The sequence below is a fragment of the Cyprinodon tularosa genome, unplaced genomic scaffold (genome assembly GCF_016077235.1).
Source record: "Cyprinodon tularosa strain WSP-4 unplaced genomic scaffold, ASM1607723v1 ctg46, whole genome shotgun sequence".
In the NCBI taxonomy this organism is placed as follows: Eukaryota; Metazoa; Chordata; class Actinopteri; order Cyprinodontiformes; family Cyprinodontidae; genus Cyprinodon; species Cyprinodon tularosa.
Genome location: NW_024039185.1, coordinates 2141402 through 2163848, shown reverse-complemented (window position 1 = coordinate 2163848; position 22447 = coordinate 2141402). Strand labels below are relative to the sequence as shown.

At 38.4% G+C, this 22447-nt stretch overlaps 2 protein-coding genes and 1 pseudogene across 2 annotated transcripts in view; 2 read left to right on the top strand and 1 right to left on the bottom strand.

Moving 5' to 3' along the window:
• The first annotated feature begins 1487 nt into the window (after nt 1-1487).
• LOC119793778 (myeloid-associated differentiation marker) overlaps nt 1488-22447 on the top strand; it is a 37168-nt gene continuing 16208 nt past the window's right edge. Inside the window, exon 1 of the mRNA XM_038301039.1 lies at nt 1488-1808. Within this exon, the coding sequence (XP_038156967.1) occupies nt 1523-1808 (286 nt within the window). The 5' untranslated portion in view covers nt 1488-1522. The remainder of the gene's footprint in view (nt 1809-22447) is intronic.
• On the top strand, nt 8715-9626 carry LOC119793777 (myeloid-associated differentiation marker-like protein 2). The gene has a single exon (XM_038301038.1). It carries the CDS (start codon nt 8784-8786, stop codon nt 9624-9626), a length of 843 nt encoding a protein of 280 aa, XP_038156966.1. The 5' UTR covers nt 8715-8783.
• LOC119793776 lies at nt 9999-17676 on the bottom strand (annotated as a pseudogene).

Genomic DNA, 22447 nt, shown 5'->3' with positions numbered 1-22447 from the left:
GGAAACAGACGATACAGTATTAGGTCCTACTGAAAACCGTCCAACAGAAGGACATTAAAATCACAATCACCCCCATTTTATTTCCATTTTCTCTTGGATCATAAATCAACATCATACTGAGACCATATTAAAAACAAATCCTTCATGTCATCACACAAACACAATTTAGTTATTTTATTAAGACTATTTTATCAGGACTTCCTTCCTTCCTTCCTTCCTTCCTTCCTTCCTTCCTTCCTTCCTTCCTTCCTTCCTTCCTTCCTTCCTTCCTTCCTTCCTTCCTTCCTTCCTTCTTGTAAAAAGAATCCTAGAAGGCCTCTTTGATGTTATTTTATACTATATAAAAAAGGCCAAAAAAGATTAGTTACAATGGCAGTCTGTCAATAAGCATCAAGTATTGTTTGTGTTTTTGTTTGTCTGTGTAAATTAAACATTAATCTTAAGTAAATGACATCATGATTCATGAATGAAGACAAATCCTACTATTAACCTCCCTACACATCTGTTTGTACTAGGGCCGCTCTAAGCCTCCAATGGGCTCTAAACAAATTTTTATTACTTTGGGTCCCACTTTTTTTTCCAATACTATGGATTCCTACAATAAACACTCAGATGAGCAGATCTCTGACACACCTACTGCAAATCTGGTTTGTATGCATTGTACTTTCTTACTAAAAGTTATCCATTTAAGTTGTACAGGGTTTATTTAATGTCAAACTAACCTGAAATGCAAGAAAAACAAATAAATGGCTTTGATATATTATAGTTAGATCATACAGATCATACAGTTAGATTGGTTCAAAGTTTTCTTTGTAATGAAAACCAGGTGATTGCATTAACTCATTGACTCAACAGCAAACCCTAACACCAAGCTTAAAAAATAGATTAAAAATTCTGTATGTAATTATATTTAAAAAAATGTCTCTCTTCAATATCTTTGATATGGAAGATTTTTTGATGATCTGAAAGATTTAAGTGTGACAAAAAAAAATAAACAACCGAAAAAAATAAATACTTTTGCACAGCAAATCATAATTTATTATTCTGTTATTTTCTTTGTACTTCACTCTGTTGGATCCAGGTAGTCGATATACTAAAATCTAACCTGGGACTTTAAGATGGATGCTGCATATGGAACAACTGAGACAGGTTTCCACTGCACATTAGGATACCTTATTTAATTTTTTTTTTTATAGCAAGCAGATAACAGCCTCAAGCATTGATCAGGTAAAGTGCATTGTATTTAAAAAAAAATGAAAATAAAATGTTAGAGCCAAACAAAGGCAAAGACATCAGTCTGATACTACAGCACCTGTATATCAAGCTCCTTTTTGTGATGAGAGTTTCATTCTTATCAGCTGCAGCAGATATGCCTCATTATTCATAGTCGTCACCATGCATGCCATGCAAAGCAAAGCGACTATATGGAGAGTAGAGTTGGAACGGAAAGCCTGCAGGGAACACCTTTTAGACATATCTGTTCTAGTCGTCAGGACAAAGTCTTTGCAGCCGCTCTTTGAAGATGGGGATTATTGAAGATGTTAAGGACACACTGTCAAAGGCAGTGTTTAATCCATCAAGCTTGATGACCGGGCGCGGTGGGCTCCATATGGCTCAGATCATCCTGTGTCTGGTCACCTTTGTCCTGGGAATGTTCAGAGGAGGGAGCACTCATACCTACTGGAACTACGCCATGTTCACCTGGGCCTTCTGCCCCATCATGACTCTCGTCATCACTGTCATTGAGATGTTTGGACTCGATAAGATCCTTGATTTGTTCTGCATGGACTGGGGGGATTTCACCACAGGTATGGCCATGTCTTCCTCCCTCATGACCATCTCTGTTGCCATAACATATGCCAACTTCTATGCCTGCCTGAAATGCCTGTATGGCTGGATTGTGAGTGTGTTTGCCTTCCTGTGCGGCGTTCTCTACATACTTGAGGTGGTAAAGGACAAGTTTATGGATAAGAAAAAAGGAAGCTACCTGGCTGCATTACCTGGGTTCTGGAAAGTTCTGGAGGCCTTTGTGAGCTGCATGATTTTTGTATCACTCACAGGTTACAGAGACAAAACAGCTCTGATACTTTGTGTCATTGCGTACATCATTCCTTTTCCCATCCTCCCTCTGATCATAGCCACCAACATCTTAAAAAAACTCAAGAAATGTTTACCCTTTAACCTGGACAGGTTTGTCTTTATATTCCTTGTGATCTCAGTTGTGCTGTACATATTTACTGCTATCATGTGGCCCATTTTTACATTCAGAAACAATCCACGTCCCAATGATTGTCCCCCTAGCTTTTGTATTTGGGCTATTCAGTTCATGGTTACATTTTTTACCTATGTCAATCTCATCCTTTTTACAGTGGACCTAATTTTTACACTGCTTGGCATCTGTGGCTTTAAGAGAACATAAATGTTCCAAAGGCTTTTGTCTGCTTGCCTTAAATTGTATTACATTTTTTGTTCAAGATACAATATATTTAAACATGTAAACTTCACATTTGATTTTTTTTTTTTAAATGTTCTTCTGTTTATTTTGCTAAATTAAATCTAACCTGAGTAATATACGGATAGGCTCTATTTTTTTTTTTTTTTTTTTTTATTTTCTTTTTAGAATAGTGCAAATCCAGATGGGGAAAATGCAAATCAAGGCAAACTAAAATGTGAATGAAATCCCCAACTCCTTCCTCAAAGGAAAAAAAAAAAAAAGTACAAATAATATAAAAGTCTACAGAACATAAATTCAAAAATCAAAAATAAAGAAAGAAGTGAAAAATAAATAAGTGTGAAGTCTGCTCAAAAGTAATACAAGGCTTTGTAATTAATAGACAATGTGAAATACATGTACTTTGTATTTAATATTAATTACACACATCCAAATACTCAAGGGTTACAGTTTCGACAAGTATAATATAAAAGGCTGCCACGTTTTATAAAAGCAGGTTGCTATGTTCAACTCTCTCTAGATGCAATAAATTAGTCATTTCCATCAGCAATGTCTTAAAGGTTGGGACATTTTCATTTTTATCCAAAGCTAAGATGTTCATATTTGCAATGACCATGCTATATTGTATTGTTTTTGCTGATGGGGGGTTAGAGTAGTGCTGTATTGGAACTCGTCCAGTATATCATTGTATTTATACTGCCTGTTGTATTATCTTTAATAGCATCTTTCTTTAACTCTTTGTACTCTATATAAGCTACTGGAACCAGAATTTCCCTGAAGGAGGAATCCCAAGGGATAAATAAAGTTGAGTCTAAGTCTTAAACTGTCATTGTATGATTCTAGTGATAGCACAGCCATAGCAAGGCATATGAAAATATTTGACCAACATTTGTTTAATTTGGGGCAGGACCAGAAGAGATGAGTTCCCTCTGCTGCTTTACATTTGGACAAATTGGGAAGACAGAGGGATTGAAGGAGTGTAGATTACTGCTTGAACAGTGAAGCCTATGGATCAATTTTAACTGGATAAGTTAGCTGTTGATGGCAGGAATGAAGGTATTCCAGACATCATCACTGATACCAAGATCTTTCTCCCAGGCCTCCTTTGTCCAACGACAGCCTAACTTATGAATAACATATGGCAGCTTAATCCCCACAAAATGTCACAAGCCAGTGTCCCACTACACATTCGGACACTCATATAAAATTGCATAACCACTGTATAGTGCTCTATATAGGGGTTCGGAGACAGCCAAAAGGAAAAATGTCAGGCTTGGTTAGGGACAGATTCTCAGGTCAAACAATATGACTTTTGATGATTTTGATCATTTCATGTGTTTACCTATGAGTAAAGACAAAGCTAAAAAAAAATGGACGGCCGATTACAAGTCTGAGCTGTTGTTTATAAAGCTAAACAAGCTTCATTTCATTAAGATTTTAAACACTAATGTGTTCTAATGTTTTATATACCGGTATATATATATATATATATATATATATTTATATATATATATATATATATATATATTTATATATATATATATATATATATATATATATATATATATATATATATATATATATATATATATATATATATATATATATATATATATATATATATATATATATATATATATATATATATATATATCAATTAACTAAAGCTTATTGGTTCCTGATTAAGCAAATAATTTAATAAAATCTTATTTGGCTAAATAATGTTTTATCACCTCTTAGAGTTTATTTGGGAATTGATTTGAACACATTCAAATTACTCTAAATTAGTTCAAACCTGATTTGATCACATCCCTACTTCTTCAAAATATACTTTGGTTCTAAAACACTATCATCCTATCATCTCATTGACTATGGTTTTTAATCATGTTTTTCTTTCCTCTTTGTACATAGTAGCTTAATTGAGATGAGTTTCACTACTTTTTAGTCAAGAGTGTTTAACTGAAATATGTTTTACTTGGAGCTGAACGATTTTTGTTAATAAACTCTTATATTTTGAACTGAAGTGGAGAATTTATTCCATGTACAGGCAGAATTATCTGTTCGACCATGAACTGAGCTTGTTTCATACTTTTATTTGTCGTTTTAAAAGACAGCCAGTAGGGCGTGTTCATAAACAATATATGACAGTCTGAATAATATCTGATTAAATAAGATACTTACTGGGGTGAACAATAAATATATTAAAGTTGCACAACAAGTGCTTGTAAGACAAAATTGAAACAACTTTTTAAATCCACTTTAAATCCTCTAAAAGCATTCCCACTTCATCCTTTGGCAACATTATTTTCTCTATCCTCCCTTTTTAGTTATAAAAAAGCTTTTCTCCGCTGCGTTCCTTCCCTGTAGCTCACAGCCACATTTAGTCCCTGAGTGGATTTTGCAAAGCAAATTTTTCAACTTTATTTGCAGGCGAGGAGGCGATCAAATGTTACCAACTTCACCAAACTTGTGCCATTCGCCTCCTTAAATTTGCCACCGCTGATCTTGATTGCTTGATCAGCTTCTCTCTCCTTTGCTTCACTCCAGATCCGCGAGCTTGCTTTGCTGGTGCTGGTGGTAGCATCTATGAAAAGCTCAGCTTGGTTACCAGCACCGTCCTCTTCCTCAACAAGTGAAGTTGTTGTATCGATTTCTTCAGCAAGATAATCTGGGTTCAGTTTTCCCTCTAGCTTTAGGGTTGCCCATGGTTGTATTTTAGAGAAGCAAGTGTCATGATTACTGGCACTAGAGCTGGTTTGATCATCATTCAACACACCTACATCAGATTCACCTGATCCTAAACCAGCTCTTGGACTAGTCACTAGTGCCAGATTATTACGAGCCATCTGTGAGTTTAGTCTGGCATTCCTGTTGCCTTTCTTTCTGCCTGCCTGATTTTGACCTGATTCCGCCTCCTGATTCTTTGAGTCTGTCATATACCCTTTTCCCAAAGGCTGAAAAACCTGTTTGAACCTGGTAACATTCAGTCCGGGGGTGCCCAACCTGTTTGGGCCAGGAATTTTCAGCGGCGTTTATTCTGTGCACAGCTCGAGGAGGAAGGTGCAGACCACGCTGCTGCACACCGACGTCAGGTGGCTGATTCGTGGCAGATTCTTCAAAAGATTTTTGGAACTTTTGCCTGAAATTAAAGAGTTTCTGAAACAGTCAGCAACCTATTCTGCTGTATGTTACATCTTCACATCCACATAGTTTGTACTTAGTATTTTCCTATTTTTATCTGTTTTCCTGTTGAATTTTAATCTATCTGCCAGTATCTCTGCCAATGCCAATGCCCAGTGAAGTTTATCATTCTGAAATAGTGGACTTCTCTTCTCCTTCTTCCTACTGTGACGTGATCTGGAAGTGACAGATTTTATTTCTCATTTTGTTTACACAAGTTTAAAACAAAAAGAAATGTAGTTTGGAACAGCTCTCTGGACAATTTCATCTTTTTTTAAAAGAATAGCCTTGAAAAGTACTAAATATATATATATATATATATATATATATATATATATATATATATATATATATATATATATATATATATATATATATATATATATATATATATATATATATATATATATATATATATACACTATATTGCCAAAAGTATTTGCTCACCTGCCTTGACTCACATATGAGCTTAAGTGACATCCCGTTCCTAATCCATAGGGTTCAATATGACATCGGTCCACCCTTTGCAGCTAGAACAGCTTCAACTCTTCTGGGAAGGCTGTCCACAAGGTTTAGGAGTGTGTTTATGGGAATTTTTGACCATTCTTCCAGAAGCGCATTTGTGAGGTTGCACACTGATGTTGGACGAGAAGGCCTGGCTCTCAGTCTCCGCTCTAATTCATCCCAAAGGTGTTCTATCGGGTTGAGGTCAGGACTCTGTGCAGGCCAGTCAAGTTCATCCACACCAGACTCTGTCATCCATGTCTTTATGGACCTTGCTTTGTGCACTGGTGCACAGTCATGTTGGAAGAGGAAGGGGCCAGCTCCAAACTGTTCCCACAAAGTTGGGAGCATGGAATTGTCCAAAATGTCTTGGTATGCTGAAGCATTCAGAGTTCCTTTCACTGGAACTAAGGGGCCAAGCCCAGCTCCTGAAAAACAACCCCACACCATAATCCCCCCTCCACCAAACTTTACACTTGGCACAATGCAGTCAGACAAGTACCGTTCTCCTGGCAACCGCCAAACCCAGACCCGTCCATCAGATTGCCAGATGGAGAAGCGCGATTCGTCACTCCAGAGAACGCGTCTCCACTGCTCTAGAGTCCAGTGGCGGCGTGCTTTACACCACCGCATCCGACGCTTTGCATTGCACTTGGTGATGTATGGCTTGGATGCAGCTGCTCGACCATGGAAACCCATTCCATGAAGCTCTCTGCGCACTGTTCTTGAGCTAATCTGAAGGCCACATTAAGTTTGGAGGTCTGTAGTGATTGACTCTGCAGAAAGTTGGCGACCTCTTCGCACTATGCGCGTCAGCATCCGCTGACCCCGCTCCGTCAGTTTACGTGGCCTACCACTTCGTGGCTGAGTTGCTGTCGTTCCCAAACACTTCCATTTTCTTATAATACAGCTGACAGTTGACTGTGGAATATTTAGGAGCGAGGAAATTTCACGACTGGATTTGTTGCACAGGTGGCATCCTATCACAGTTCCACGCTGGAATTCACTGAGCTCCTGAGAGCGACCCATTCTTTCACAAATGTTTGTAAAAACAGTCTGCATGCCTAGGTGCTTGAATTTATACACCTGTGGCCATGGAAGTGATTGGAACACCTGATTCCAATAATTTGGATGGGTGAGCAAATACTTTTGGCAATATAGTGTATATATATATATATATATATATATATATATATATATATATATATATATATATATATATATAAACAGTGATTTAAATATATGACTGTAAATTTACAGTTCTAACGTTTTTTTGGTTTTTATTTGTCATCTCCACTGGACTGTGTGTGTATCAATTGGTTTATTTAGATTTTTTTGACTGCACAGTCTTTGTCTGGAGATCTTGACTGCTCTTTTCTGTAGTTTTGGTGTGTCTGATGAGTGAGTGAGTGAGTGAGTGAGTGAGTGAGTGAGTGAGTGAGTGAGTGAGTGAGTGAGTGAGTGAGTGAGTGAGTGAGTGAGTGAGTGAGTGAGTGAGTGAGTGAGTGAGTGAGTGAGTGAGTGAGTGAGTGAGTGAAGTTCTTATGAGATTGTTAAGTTCTGTTTTTGCAACCTATTTTTTTTACACAATTGATAATTTCCCCATTTGTTGGACTTACTGTTTATTCTCCACCTGTGCAAATAAAAAACAAATACTGCCCATCCCTTGTGTTTGGCTTGGTAGATCTCGGCATGCCATCAACTTCAAAAGTAGATCTTGGTTTAAAAAAGGTTGGGCACCCCTGGACTAATCCATGTAATGCTCACTAGTGCCCCCCATTGTTTATTGTCAATGAATATTTCTAAAGATTTTTTGTTATTGTAACTTCAGGATGAAGTAAATCCAAGTTAATTCAACATGGTTTGAATACTAGATTGCATGTAAATGAGCCCGGGACTGCTCCCATAGCACTACTGTATATAAAAAAAAACAGTTACAAGAGATAACCTAATGTAAGATACCTTTGTCTTTGTTTCTTACAGTGATGATTAAAATGTGGGATTGTTGATAAGATTGTTGCAGAACTAGGCCAGGGATTCTTTTATGTGAAGCAAGAGTAAATTGTAAAAGTGCTAAACGGGAGAAGTCAGGATTATTTTCTTTAAGAGAGAAAGTTAATTAAAGAAAGTAAAAGAAAATTGTTAATTTAGTAGAATTGTTTCCTTTTTCCATAAAAAACAAAGGGAAGGTGAGGTAATCCACTGTGTGGAATGGAAACCCGCTGCATCATAAATATGAAGAAAGTAGGAAATTAAAACACAAATGGAGGAAAGGAGTTATACTGAGTAAAGTTTGATGCAGATTGATTAAAGGTGAAAATCGAATGAAAAAATGTCAAACGAGGTCAAATGCTATCTGGTCTGCAGGTGCTTTGCGTCCATTAAAAATGAGGGTCATATCTCAGTTTCCAGACATCTATGGACTCTTTTTACAACAATGGTCAGGGCCTGTTTGGTCATTTTCATAAATACACACTGGGAACTAACTTTGAAAATTTGAATACTAAGCAGATGAAGCTGGGGTGTTGGAGTGTGGTGACTTTTATTGTATATGGTGAACTTAGTTGTCCAGCTGCAGTCCGAGCAGAAACAGAATAACTGCAGCATCCCCAAGCTTTCCGGATCTGAGAACCCTAATCCAAGCAGCATGTGGGGCCCATTCTCAGGCTCTCAGGGAATTTTACGCCTCCTGGAAATAATTTTCAGCGCTGTGGCTTTCATCATTGTCATCTGCAAAGGGAGGATGGTCGTCCCATGGGGCGTTTGGTGCGAGTTTGTCTGGGTGTTCTGCATTATTGTGCCCCTGGTCCTGGCCGTGGTGGAGAGCAAAAAGTTGCACATCCTTCTGGCTGCCTTCCTTCCGAACTGGGCTGATCTTACCTTTGGGCTGACCGGGGTGTGTAGCATCATGATCGTCTCCGCCACGGTGGCCTTTCTCTGTGTTTTCGTCTGCCTCACCTGTATCGCAGACATTCTGTGCCTCATCTTCTCATTCGCTGCTACTGTGTGCTTTCTGATTGACGCTATCATGCAGAAGATGAAGCTCCCCAGCGGTTACATGACCAGCCTGAGAGGAACTCTACGCATATCGGAGGCTTTTGTCGCGTGCATAATTCTCACTGCTGCCACGGACCACTTTGTGAGAGGAGAGTGGTTCTATAAGCCATTTGGGATGACTTTATGCACCATTATTTTTGGAGTTTGCCTTCTGGTCACTGTAGTCATCTTAGTTCTCAATCTGCTCAAGCTTTTGCAGTGTCTGCTCACATTCAAGCTGAGCTTGGTTGAATTTGTGTTTAACATTGTGGCAGTGGTGTTGTATCTGCTTGCTGTTATTCTTTGGACAGTTTTTGGGTACAAACGCTCCAAGCACAACCCTTACACCTGTATCAAATGTGCATATGCAGATATGAATACTGTTACGGTTGGAAGCATTTTGAATCTCATTCTTTACATTATAGATGTGTTTTTTTCCTTAAAATCCCTGTAGAAATGTAAAACCGTAAATGTACCAATGCTACATGTCTTTATTATACTAGATTCACTCATTTGCAGCACCTTCTAGCAGAAATTTCTCTGATATTTTCATATCATTAGATGATGAATAAAAGCAAAAACCACTGTGGAGTTCTAATTTGACTGATTTTACTGGTGCCTTAAATATCAGTTAACATTTGACAACAGCATAATTTCATGTGTCTCTCCCAACTAGGCTGTGGTTTAGACACGTTATATTCAAATTTGACAAAGCCTCTCTTACATGATATAAAGGAGATTATAAATGCAAATTTCTTTCACTTTACTCCAGGAACTACAGGTTTAAACAGGTATAAACTCTCCAAAAACAAACGACATAAAAGTGTTTTAGTTATAGAAAACTTTAATAGGAAATCCATTTGAAAAATGACCAATGTTACTCAGGAAGGCCTCCTTTAGGTCTACTCTGGCTCCTCAAAGTCTGCAGTCTCTAGCAAACCCTGAAAGCTGAAATAGTGTGAGTTGCAGTAGATAGGAGGCTTGTTGGGAGTTGAACCCACTACTTCTGGCTTCAAAGAGGAAAACGGGTTGGCTCCACTTCCTTCATGTCCATCTCCAGCTCTAACAGGATTTGCAGAGAGTATGTCATCTCTGTCTCACTGCAGAAAGATTATATTTATTAGCAGCTGTGACACAAAAGCTATTTAAAAAAACATTGCAAAAAAATAATTCTCTTTAAACCTTGTTACATGTCACATTACAACAGACAAAACAACAGGAAATAGAGCATAACTGTCGACTAGAAAGAAGAGGAAGCATGGATTTCTAGATCTTTTCTTTGGCCTTCATTTATATTAGTAGACCTGGATCAATTATTTTGTTGCAATTACAGCTGCAAGTCTTTTTTGTGTTCTTCTCTACTAACTTATACTGTGATGTCTTCAGAACAGCTCTCAATCTACAGGTTTATCAATGGTTCTAAAATTTCAAAAAGTAGAATGGGAAGCAGACCTTTCAGTTATAAGGCTCTTCCACTGTGGAATGAGTGAGCCGTTTTAGTCTGAGAGGCAGACTCCTCTTTATCTTTAAGAACAGGCAGTTCAGGTCAGAGGTGGGAGATTTGGAGTTAACAAGTTTCCATGTATTTGTTCTGCCCAGCCACAGTGAATAAAATTGTGCAGATTGGATTTACAGAAGTAGCCATTCAAAATTGCCCCACTTTCCTTGATGGGCCCTTGGCTGGCCCCTACAGTTTCTTTTAAACATCAATATTTGTGATGTAATATTCTTTCTATCATGATTTGTGAACATTAAGATATAAAGAGAATCATTATCTCCTGGCTAGACCCTGCAATCCACTGAAAGGGTAGAGTCAGGGGGAAATAAATATGCAAGATGGGGATTTCAGTGGCTGAAAGTTGGAGGAGATTTCTCTGGGAGTTGGGGGGAAGAGGGCTTCAATTGGGCTGCCGTTTGACTTGGAGGGGCTATTTTAAATGGCTGCTTATCTACGTACCTTTTTCAGGGGCTGGGCAGAACAAATAAATGACATAGATGACTTGATGGCACCGCATCTCCACCCTGTGGTTTAGGTTAAAAAGAGCTATATCTGTAGTTAAGCTTCTACAGGCTTAGGCTGCTGGAGGACATAGGGATAACGATACTTCATTCTACTTCACTCTCTGTTCTGTAATTCTCAGTTTTATTAGTTCAACCTCTAACTTTATGTCCTCTCTGCTTTTTTCTCATCAAAGTAGCTTCATCTGGCCTGGTTCTGTTTGACTGTGGGTCAATACTGGACGAACATCACTGGGCTGCTGCTATCAACCTCTCTAAGTATAGATTATACTGTAAGATTTGGCCTGTTTTTCAGTGCTCAGTCTTATTTCTCTCCTGAACATAGCTATGGACTCATGCTTTACTGTGACTAACTGTATGCACACTTTAATATATTTTGGCATGTAAACTTCTTCCCAAGACAAAGCCAGCTATAAAGTTAGTTTACAGTGACCTTTACTGACATAGAAGGTATTTATGGATAAGTGCAGACACACAAAATGTTCCTTTTTTATATCTACTTCTGTCTCATTGAACAACCAGTCGGCCTTGGCAGAAGGCCGCTCACACTGAGCCTGGTTCTGCTGGAGGTTTCTCACTGTTATAACGGAGTGTTTCTGTTAGGGCTTGCTATAGATTCAATGAGGCAAGTGAATGTCTGTCAACATGTGCTCATCTAGGTGGAGCAAATCCTGCAAATCCAATGACTCGATGCAATCAGATGTGTTTCTATACGGGGGGAAAGATTTAACCCTTTGTGACTGTATGATCTGATTGAGTTGTCTCTGTAAAGAGCCTTGAGAATAATACGAAGTGACTAAAACTATTTTCAAATAATTTGTTTGAATTTATATTTTCTTTTGTAATTGCTAATATTTATCTACAATGTTCAAAGTAATGACATGTGGCAAATTTCAATAGAATTCAATATAATTTCCTTTAGATAGGGATAACAATTTGAAAAAAGTTGCATGGTGACTGAATTAGATATTGATTGATTTAATTGCATTTGATTTTAAATTCATGGAAGAAATTTCCATTTGGATTTCTCCAAACTGGTTATACCTACTTTAGAGTTGTGAACATCGAGGGAATGTCATAATCTCTGAGGAGCAGAAGTGTTGGAAGCCAACCCTGGTCAAGGCCTTGACTTGCATCGAAACCTTGGGAAAAATCAAGGAAATAACAATTAAGTACAAATTTCCCCTATTCCACTTTGGAAAGGTCTTTAATCCCTTTAAACTCTCTCACAGCTCTCGGTATAACAAAGAACGATAGACTAATACAACATAGTGCATAGTTGCAAAGTGTAAGGAAAGGGTTAGATGTAGGGCTGCCATTGACGATTATTTTACAAATCAATTAAATTGTCAATAATTTTTTTGATTACTAGATCAGTAATCAGATAGCCAAAGATTCATTAAAGAAGACTTTTTACTAAATGAAACTCAAAATGGATAGAGCATATGAACAGACGCACATTTTTTCTTTATCTTAAATGCAAAATGTTTATTTATTTTTTACAATCTTGGTACAATTACTGCTCTAATTGGGTCACTCTGTCAGCTAAACCATGTTTTACTTTCTCTATACTCCACTCAAAGATTAATCTAATGCTAAATTAGTTGACGATTATCTGAATAATCAATTAATCATGATTAATCAGATTAATTGTTTCAGCCCTAGTTAGATGGTTCTCAAAGTATTTAGAAAATAAAAATATAAAATATTAGGTTGCACTTGTATCAAGCTCTGTTGCTCTGCTGTGACTGATTTAAATTCTTCAAGAGCAAAAATATCCCAAGCTTAACATGGTGCTGGCAATGACACGATGTAGGTATTTATTTTCTCTATGTTGACAGCAAAGCAGGTTGAGTTGAAGCAAAGATGAATGGAGCTAAAAACAGGACAGCCTTGGAAGGCAACCTGTTGGAGCTTTCTGAAGTCTAGGGACTGTGTGGAAGTCACCTTCTACCAGCCCAACCATCCCAAACAAACAAGCATAGCTACAGTTACATGGTTTAAATCAAATATATGGATATGTTAGAAAGGCCTAGTCAAAGTCCACAATGAAATCCCATTTTATCTGAAACTTTTCTTTTTTCATAGGAAAACTTTTACGTGTGTAAATATGCAGAGTGGGTCTAAAAGTGTGCAAAGTTGAAGTTATTATTAGTGCTTACCACACTTTTCAGACTGTTATCCACAAAAAAGATCACGTAGAAAAAACCTCAACATTTTACTTCAACTTGGGAGTAACTGATGCTGAATAACTTTTGAAATAACAAGTGCTTCTGTTTAAGGTTTAATAATTTCAAACATACCTTTCAGTAACCCAGAGGTACAGTATGTGGTACTACACTTCAACCTATCACTGTACAAGGAAAATCATTTACTCACCTGGATTAAATCCAACAACCAGGTCCGGTTTGGCTGCCTCCTCTTTTTCCACCAGCTCCTCCCAGAATTCATGGTAGAGGCTTTTGTAGCTGCTGATGTAGACCCTCTGCTTGGGACCAAAGGCTCTGAGAGGAGGCCTCACGATGGGGCCGTCAACCAATTCTGGCCCTACCATGACTATCTCAATGCCCTGGTGTCCAGGGAACATGTTATTTAACTCATCGTAGTCTGTCAGCCTGGCTGCCAGTGTCTCATTTTGCCCCGCACCCACTAGGTGGATGGTGAGAGGTTTGGAGCAGGGGTTTAGACCAAACAGCCTCATCCCCCAGGCTATTGTGAGAGGCCTGGAGAAGAACTCGCTGCAGACCCTCCAAAGAGACTGCCTCAGATCATCATCACTGGGCCGAGGCCTGCCGGCGATGGTCCATAAATCCTTCATGTTTGCTCCACTGATAAAGGGCTCTAGACGGGGAGTGAGATCTCCTTGCATGGCAAGCCAGTCGTCCCATGTTTTAATCTCTGACTGGGGCTTTGACCACTTTTCTGTTGGGAATGGAAGGTCGCCTGGAGATAAAGGGACACTATTGCACATTATCGGGCATCAAATGCTGCTGAACTTTTAACTTTTAGCCCTTTAAATTGTTCATCTCATTGTATTTTTCAATAACGCATTTTTTGCACAAATGCCATTTTGCACTGAACCACTGCAACTTGCACACTGTCTCTTATCCTCTGCACTGTTCACACTTTGACCACTGCTGCACTTTTTGTATTTTTCTATAACTCGTGCCATTGTGAAATATCAATGCAACGTTCATAAGCTGTATGTAACGCAATTTCGTTCTGTATGCACCCTGTGCATACAAAATGACAAATAAAGAAGTCTAAGTCTAAGTCTAAGTCTAAGTCTAAAAACAATGAGGTGATGCTGTTTTCACACTTTCACACCTGGAACAACCGCGTCAGACTTAATTTTTTTCTTTTACCTTTGAACAGAAGCCATTCCACAACTCTGTCAATAGCAGCTAAACGCAGTTGGGAGCAGAACTTCTTGTGTTTGGACCAGTCCTCCTTCTGGCAGTCTTTACAGCAGTAGTAAACATTTAGACATCTGGCCAAAGAATGGATAAATATGGATAAATAAATATATGGATAAATATGGAGAAATCTAGCTGCATCTTAGTAAATAGCATCAAAAAGAGAAATTCAGAGTTTTAAATGAAAGGGGAATATCATGCATTATGTAGCATTCATGCACATTAATACTCTCAACAAGGAGGCTAAGCTTCAAAATCTTTACTAAGGAAGCTGGCTGATCACAGAGGGAACTCTTTACAGAAATGCTGCATGGAAGGTAAAGCTTTGGTTTAAAAACATTTGTGATGTAAATTTTGTGCATTTTTAAGAATTTTTGTGCATTATTAAGAATTTTTAAGAATTTGAGGGAATTTCACAACAGGTGGAGACAGATATCAACCACACAGAGATGAAATGAGGACACAGGGTGTCAAATGAGTTTTAGGCTGCTGTTAAAGCTAGGGTTGGTAATATTGGAGAGATAAAAAGCTTTGAAAGTGGCCCTCCACCTCCCCCCTTCTATTCAAAGCTACGGCCTTCTTGCAAACTTGTACAGTTATCTCACAGCAGAACTCTGCAAAGCAGAGGGAAGTCGACTCAGCCATTTCTTTCAATACATTTTGGACTCCAACCAAACTACCTCGTCTCATTCACCTGTAGCGTAAGTAAACTATAATATTATTGAGCATTCAGCGTGTTATTTTTAGCAAAATTAACCTTACAAGTTTTGCGAAGGAGTGTTGTAAATATTTCCAGGACTGGCCTAACCTGTTGAGCGTGCAAGCAGAGGAGGGATACAGACAGTTAATTTACTGTCTGGAAAGTGGTACTAAATTAAATTTTATTTTGTCTAAACTTTGTGTATACAAAATGACAATAAAAGTTGTCTAAGAGATGAAGCCTCTGATTGCTTTTTTTCCCCATTTTGGACAGACAGGTAGGGATTGGAGTTTTTAGAGGCTTGCAGCACTTAAATGTTTCTAAATACATAGGATATTGACTACTCTCAGGACGGAAGGAACATTTCACTCAGTATAACACAAAGTGTTTCTGAAAAGGATTACCGACCCTAACTTTAAAAAGAGACAACACCACAAGCTTCTTCACGACTGGATAAAACAAATACCCAACAGGACTGTCGCTAAATGGTCCGCAGTTACTTTACCATTAAAGTCTACATTTTTATTTAGAAATCAAGGCCCGTGATAGAAAAGCTCATAATCTCCATTAAGTTTCTTCAGGTTCAGTATGAAGTTTCCTCCATCAGTGATGATGTGCAGGTGTTGGTCCCCTGTGTTTCATTAAGTCTGAAGTCATAGAAACTGTCTGCCAGGAAGATTTCACAGCAGTTTATGCTTCTTTCTATTGGCAAGCTTAATGGGGATGCTGATTTAAACCCCAGCAGGACTTGGCACCGGCCCACAAAGATAAAAGTGACGATACAAGCTTAATCTTTTTGATTCGCTCTGCTTTGATGGCCAGCAACCTGTCCAGACTTAAACCCAGCAGAAGATCGACGGAGTATTATCAAAAAGAAGATGATGAGACACCAGACTTAACAATGCATATAAAGCAACTATAGGCTCTCTTAACACCTGAGCAGAACCATAGGCTTACTGTCTAAAAGCGACACTGCAGAGATTCTGGATTTGATGCTAAATGTATCCTGACCAACCAGCTTTCTGTTGTTTTGGTTTACTTTTGGCATATTAGTCATTTTGAATCTAGCAGAATGAATCTTATTATCTTACCTTGCACAGCGCTTCAAGCTCTGTGACTTTGAAAGTTGCTCAGGTCTCTTCTCACAGAAGGCGCAGATTTTAAAAGATTCCTCTAACTTCTCAAACATCTCTTTCTGAGAGCGAAAGCCCGTGGATTTACCTGTGGTCTGTTGGACAGTTCTGAAAGAAGAAAAGCACAACACATGTAAGAAATATAAAGCCTACGCACACGCTCACACACACCTGTTGGGTCTCACTACTACGGTGGGGATTTTCTATTGACTTCAACTCATTTGAAGGCAATGTCGACAGCCTAACCCTAAGCCTTTCCCTAAACCTAACCATTACAGGTACCTAACCCTAACCAAAACTCAATTCTCACCTTAGTCTAAAACCTGACTCATCAGCCTAAAAGTAACTTCTCCTAAGGAGACTTGGCGATGGTCTTCATGATGTAGCCTTTTTAACAGAAAATTCTCCCCATCATGTAGGAATAAAAACAAGTACATACTGTGACACATTATTCTTTCGGGGTGTTTCTATTATTCCTATTCATTTCTATTGCCTATCACAGACCCTTGCCCTAACCCTATCCATTGCCAACACATACCTAACCCTAAAATTAACCTAAACTCAACTCACACTACTTGACGAGGATTGTTCACACCTTATAGGGAAAAGTCTTCTTCCTTGGTTTGGGTTTAGGTTTAAGTCTAAGGACTGAATTCTCACAGGCCCTGAAGGGTCACCTTAATGCAAAAACCACAACAGCCACAGCACAACGTTAGGCATATGTTGGTTATGGTTAGAAGTAATGTGATTGTCTGGGTTAGGCCATATGGATGAATGGGAATCAATGAGAGTCCCAATAAAACAGGGAAAAAAAGATGAAGGGTGTGTATGTTTTAATAATGTTTATAAGCTGTTTAAATGCTGATGATATTTGGTCAATAAGACTTTTAGGGGAAACTCTGAACAATAGATAAATACAGACAGAATGAGTATGATGGTCTACCACGACCTGAAAAGGATATTTAAATGCAGTGTTGTCACACATACTCATAAGCAGTCCATCATTTTTTCATTTCTAATGGGCAATAAAGCAAACATGTAGCAGGCAGATTAACTGGGTGAAACATGCTCTCTTACCTCTTAGTCTCAGTCATTCTTAAGCTGTGTTAATGGTGTAAAACTGGTGTTGTTCAGCTGCTTCTCCTGCAGGTTTGACATATGAGTGGCCCTCAAGGGCAGCTGCTACGCCAGATATAGCACCAGCTCCCTGGCTTCTGGAAAAGTCTAACAAACCCAGACCTTTCTCGTCTGCAAGAGAACAAGAAACTTCTCTGTCTGATGGAAAAAACAGCAACAAACCTTTGTGACACAAAAAGTTAACTTATTTTTATCACGGTTAATTTGAAATTGTTATAATCTTTTCATTTTATATCTTTATTTTCTATAATACTAAAAAACTATCTGTTCTTTTGATTCAATGGGATCCATTTAGCCATTGTGATCAAACTTAAGTTGGATACTTTGCCTTTACTCTCTCTGTCCACCAGATGTCAGTATTGCTCTGTGAAAACTGGAAACACAATTAAGCAATAATAATAGTTATAGCAAAAAAAAAGTTCCAATCCAAATCTGCACATTTTTCCCTGAATATAAAATGTATTAAACAGCTCAGTGATGTTCCCTGGATTTTCACTGCATGAATACAAATAAACATTAAGTTTTAAATTGAGCATTAAAGAAATAGACATGAATGCATTTGTACATCTGAAATGTACAAGAATGTAGCTGATCAGTTCTTAGACTTCCCACAAATAAGCTGGCAAGACAGATACAAAAAATAGACATTAAGGGGGATGACATTTTTTATCTGGGATATTAAGAATTAAAAGTGCAACTGAAGCATGAATTAAAAACAAATAAGTGTTAAGAGTTAGGAAGGGAACAGGAAATACAACCAGCAAAACTCAAAATAATAATTTCAGTCAATCAATCAACTTTATTGTCAACCACAATTTGCATTGTTATTAAGATTTCTTTATATATATATATATATATATATATATATATATATATATATATATATATATATATATATATATATATATATATATATATATATATATATATATATATATATATATATATATATAAGTTTCCTAAAGCCTTGTTTAATGTCACAAGTTTCATTAGGAAAGTTTTCTCTTGGACATTTAAATGTTGTTACATGCTGGTTTATCATTAATAAGCTATTTTTAAGTCAGCTTTAATAATGTTAAAGAAGGGATAGTGAAATAGCTTTTAATATGATTTAGTAAATCCACATTTAGTCCAAAAAAACTTTTACATTTGGTTTTCTTCACTTTAAATGGTCTCAAATTTATGTCAGAAGAAAAGGCGATGATGAGACAACGCCGATGACTCATGGAATTTTGAAGTGGCTTCATGTTCCTGGGCAGACTCCTCTAAATAAGTCGCTTTTCTGCCTCTCTCATTGCTTTTTAATGAGCTATGCTAGGAGGGTTGGGTCATTTAAAGACTAGTAGCATGCAGCTACCTTTAAATCATTTGCAGTTGTGTTTAGCAATACTTGGAATCCACGCTGTGCTGCTGTTGGAGATGCAAAGCATAATAACTACCATGTTATATAAGAAACTGACTATCAAAGTGGTTTCCATAAAATAATTGTGCCACTTTCTGGTGTATAAGTTTCATTGTAGAATGAAAAGTTTTAAGTATTAACATATATGGTCAATTATAACATTTAATGACCAAATCTGTTTTTAATAATGGTAAGTAAATCCAAGATCAAAATTTTATTTTTCCCTGCTTAATTAATAAAAATTTTGTCCAGACGTAATCTGTAATCTTAGTGTACATACTAACTTAGTTTAGTTGAGTTTCACTAGTTTTGTCAAAGGTTTGTTTGACTTGGCGCTGAATTTTTTTTGTTAATAAACTTTATTATCTGAAACGGAAGTTGTGGTGAATTAATTCCATATCTGTATATATTTATCTGTTTGATCTTGATTCACTCTTTCTTTTGTTGTTCTGACACACAACCAGATGGGTTTATGTTCACAGAACAATATATGACATTCAGAATATTATTTGATTAAAGGCACACTATGCAACATTTTTCAGTTAATTAATGTGTTCCATAACGTTATGGATGATTAAATGATTCATTTCAGGTTGAACAAAGGTATTCTCGGCCGCCCTGGTGGTCTGTGGGGGAAATACTGCACTTGCAATTGCAGGAGCACCGACCCGCACCCACAGGCTCAGAAGTCTCGCGAGAGTCAGTCTTGCTTTACGGCGAGAACTGCTACACCCCCCAGTTAAAAGCATTCTCGTTGCTAGCACAGTGGCGATCTTTGTGCAGTTATGCTACGTTCACATAGGACGCAGCAAAATCGCGTCTGCTGCTTCATTTTTGATGCTTGTACCAGTTAGTTCTGACGCACGGCTGAAGCAGCTTTGCTGCTCTGGCTGCGCGGTGCAAAAGTGTGTCTGACGCGCGTTGGGCGGAGCTTCACTATCCTTTCTCTGCCTTGCAGCTATATTTGCTGTGATCAGTGGGAAGAAAGTAGTTTTAATATGTGTTTAAGTGAGAAAATACACCTGAAAACGTAATCAGTGCAGTCAGTTCATTCAGATTATTATCCTGCCTTCAATATTTTTTCTGTCGGAGCCGCTCAGACCCCCACATACCAGCGGTGCGCCGACAATAGGAATCCCTTCATCAGCAGCCTCTGGCCAGGTCGCCTCCTCGCGGTTCACCGCGGCAGCTGGTAGGTGTTTTTCATCTAAATAATCCAAACTGCATATTCTGCCGGCAGATTTCTGCATTTTAAGTTAATTTAGGCGTCAATAAACTGTTTAAGAGGAGAGATCATAGCCTCTGATCATCAGCGCTGTGTCTCTCTCCCTGCGTCGGATGATTAAACGCGCCCGACGCGCTGCTTCAGCTGCTCAGACGTGCTGCGCCTGCTGCTCAAAACGCGCCGCGGGACCTTTTGCTGCGCCTTGACGCGCGTCAACCATTGACTTTGCATGTAAACTCGCTGCTTCTGTCGCGCCAGCTGCGTCCAGTGTGAACGCAGCATTAGTCATTCTTTGCGTTCGCCTGTCTGCTAAGCTCAAAACAACCGCGCCTGGCTTGACGGAGAAACCAGGAGAACAGCTGTGCATATTTAAGACAGTGCACTTTTACTTTCGCCCTCTGGGGGGAGCCTTGCTGGAAAATCAACACCGGTTGCATAGTGTACCTTTAAATAACATATTTGCCACCCCTAGTGGGTGTGAGCGCTGCACAACATTGCAGTCGTTCACAGAACCAAACAATAGTAACACACTTATCACATGGTTTAAATCACACAATACAGCATCCAACAGAAAGCTCTAGCAGACTCCTGGAGCAGGCAAAAAGAATAAAACCTATTTCCAACTAAGCCACTACCAGGCAGAAATCTGGTAGCAAATAAAGAAAACATGTTTTACTTTTCTTGCTTCTTGCTGGAAGGCATTTGCAGGTGTGGGAACAACAGGGCCAGCGGTTCTTCAAGGCTTGAAGCTTGGATGAACATACACTTAAACTGTTCTTCATAAGGTAGGAGAGAAGTTGGCTGCTGGTGGTGCAGCTTTGGCAATGCGAGAGGCAGTTACGGTTGAATCACCTGGCCAAAGTGATCAGGTATAGCTAATCAAGTGAACTCTCGGAAAACAGATTTTTTTAGCATCTCCAATAATTCCAGAACCTTGACCATGGGGACAATAAGAAGATGCTGCAGACCAGGCACGTGCAGAGGGGGGGGCTAAGGGGGCTTGAGCACCTGCCCCTTTTGCTCCATGATCCCTATGTGCCCTTTTGGTCCCTTTTTTTTTTTTTGACACATGTACTGAAATTATTATTATTATCTTTTTTTTTGGCAAGAAAAACAATACAATAAGCCCTCCGGTCACATTGTTACCTTTGACCTTTTGCCGGTGACGACGCACTTGCCTCTCGCACAGTCAGATAAGGCGGCTAACTGCGGAGCTAAAGGTAGCGAATATTCCACATTACACTGTGGCCGCTGCTCATTTGGCCCTAAGCAAGATCAACCATGATCGGACGGATGGCTATGTCTTCAGTCTGCACCGCCTCTCCAATGTCAACCTGAATAGACATGTAAGTGAAACCAAATGAGCCCCATGGATGATGCAGTATTGTTTGATCTAAAACACTGTTTACTCTGGGCTTTTAGTCTTTTACATTGAAAATTATGTTTTTTAATTCACAAAAAACTGTTCTGTCATGATTACAGAACAGTTTTTTTTTTAATTAAAAAACATAATTTTTGGTGAAAATACTGGAGTAGGCTTCCTACTTGTCAGACAACGGAAAACTTTGAACGTTGTATAATTTCTCTACTTTAGCAAAGAGTAGTGGTTTAAACGGAGGAAAGTAGTTCTTTCTCTGAAGGACTACTGAGCGGGAGGAGACAGCCAGGTGAGGAAAAGCTGTTCTTATCTATCGATTCAGTATTTTTATCATACAGACATTAGGCTGTTGTTCTTGTGCTATGAGCTAGCTGCTAGCTAATGACTTTCATCTCCATAATGGATATATGTCTGATTTTCTAATTTCCTTTGCTGCATGATGTACATTTCATTTATTCTAGCGTTAGGTAAATGTATCTTGAAGGAGAACTCATCCAGAACTACCATGATAGATATATGATAGATATAATGTATGAAGCTGGTGAAAACAAGACTGCGCAGCTTATGCAAGGAGGATCGGTTGTCAGACCTTCTTTTGTTGGCAATCGAGAAGGATGTGCCAATCATTCACAGTGAGGTTATTAACATTTTTAAAGACATGGCTAACAGAAAACTGCTGCTGTGAACAAAAGAGAACAAAAATAGCAAAAATGCTTAAAAGTTGGAAATTTGTTTTTAAACAGTTAAATCACCATGACGGAAAATAAGTTTTTGGATCATAATCTTGGATTTAGTTTGGGGGAAAAAGAAAGGCAAGAGACTGAAATAAATAAGACATTGACCTTCACTCAACACAGAAAAGATG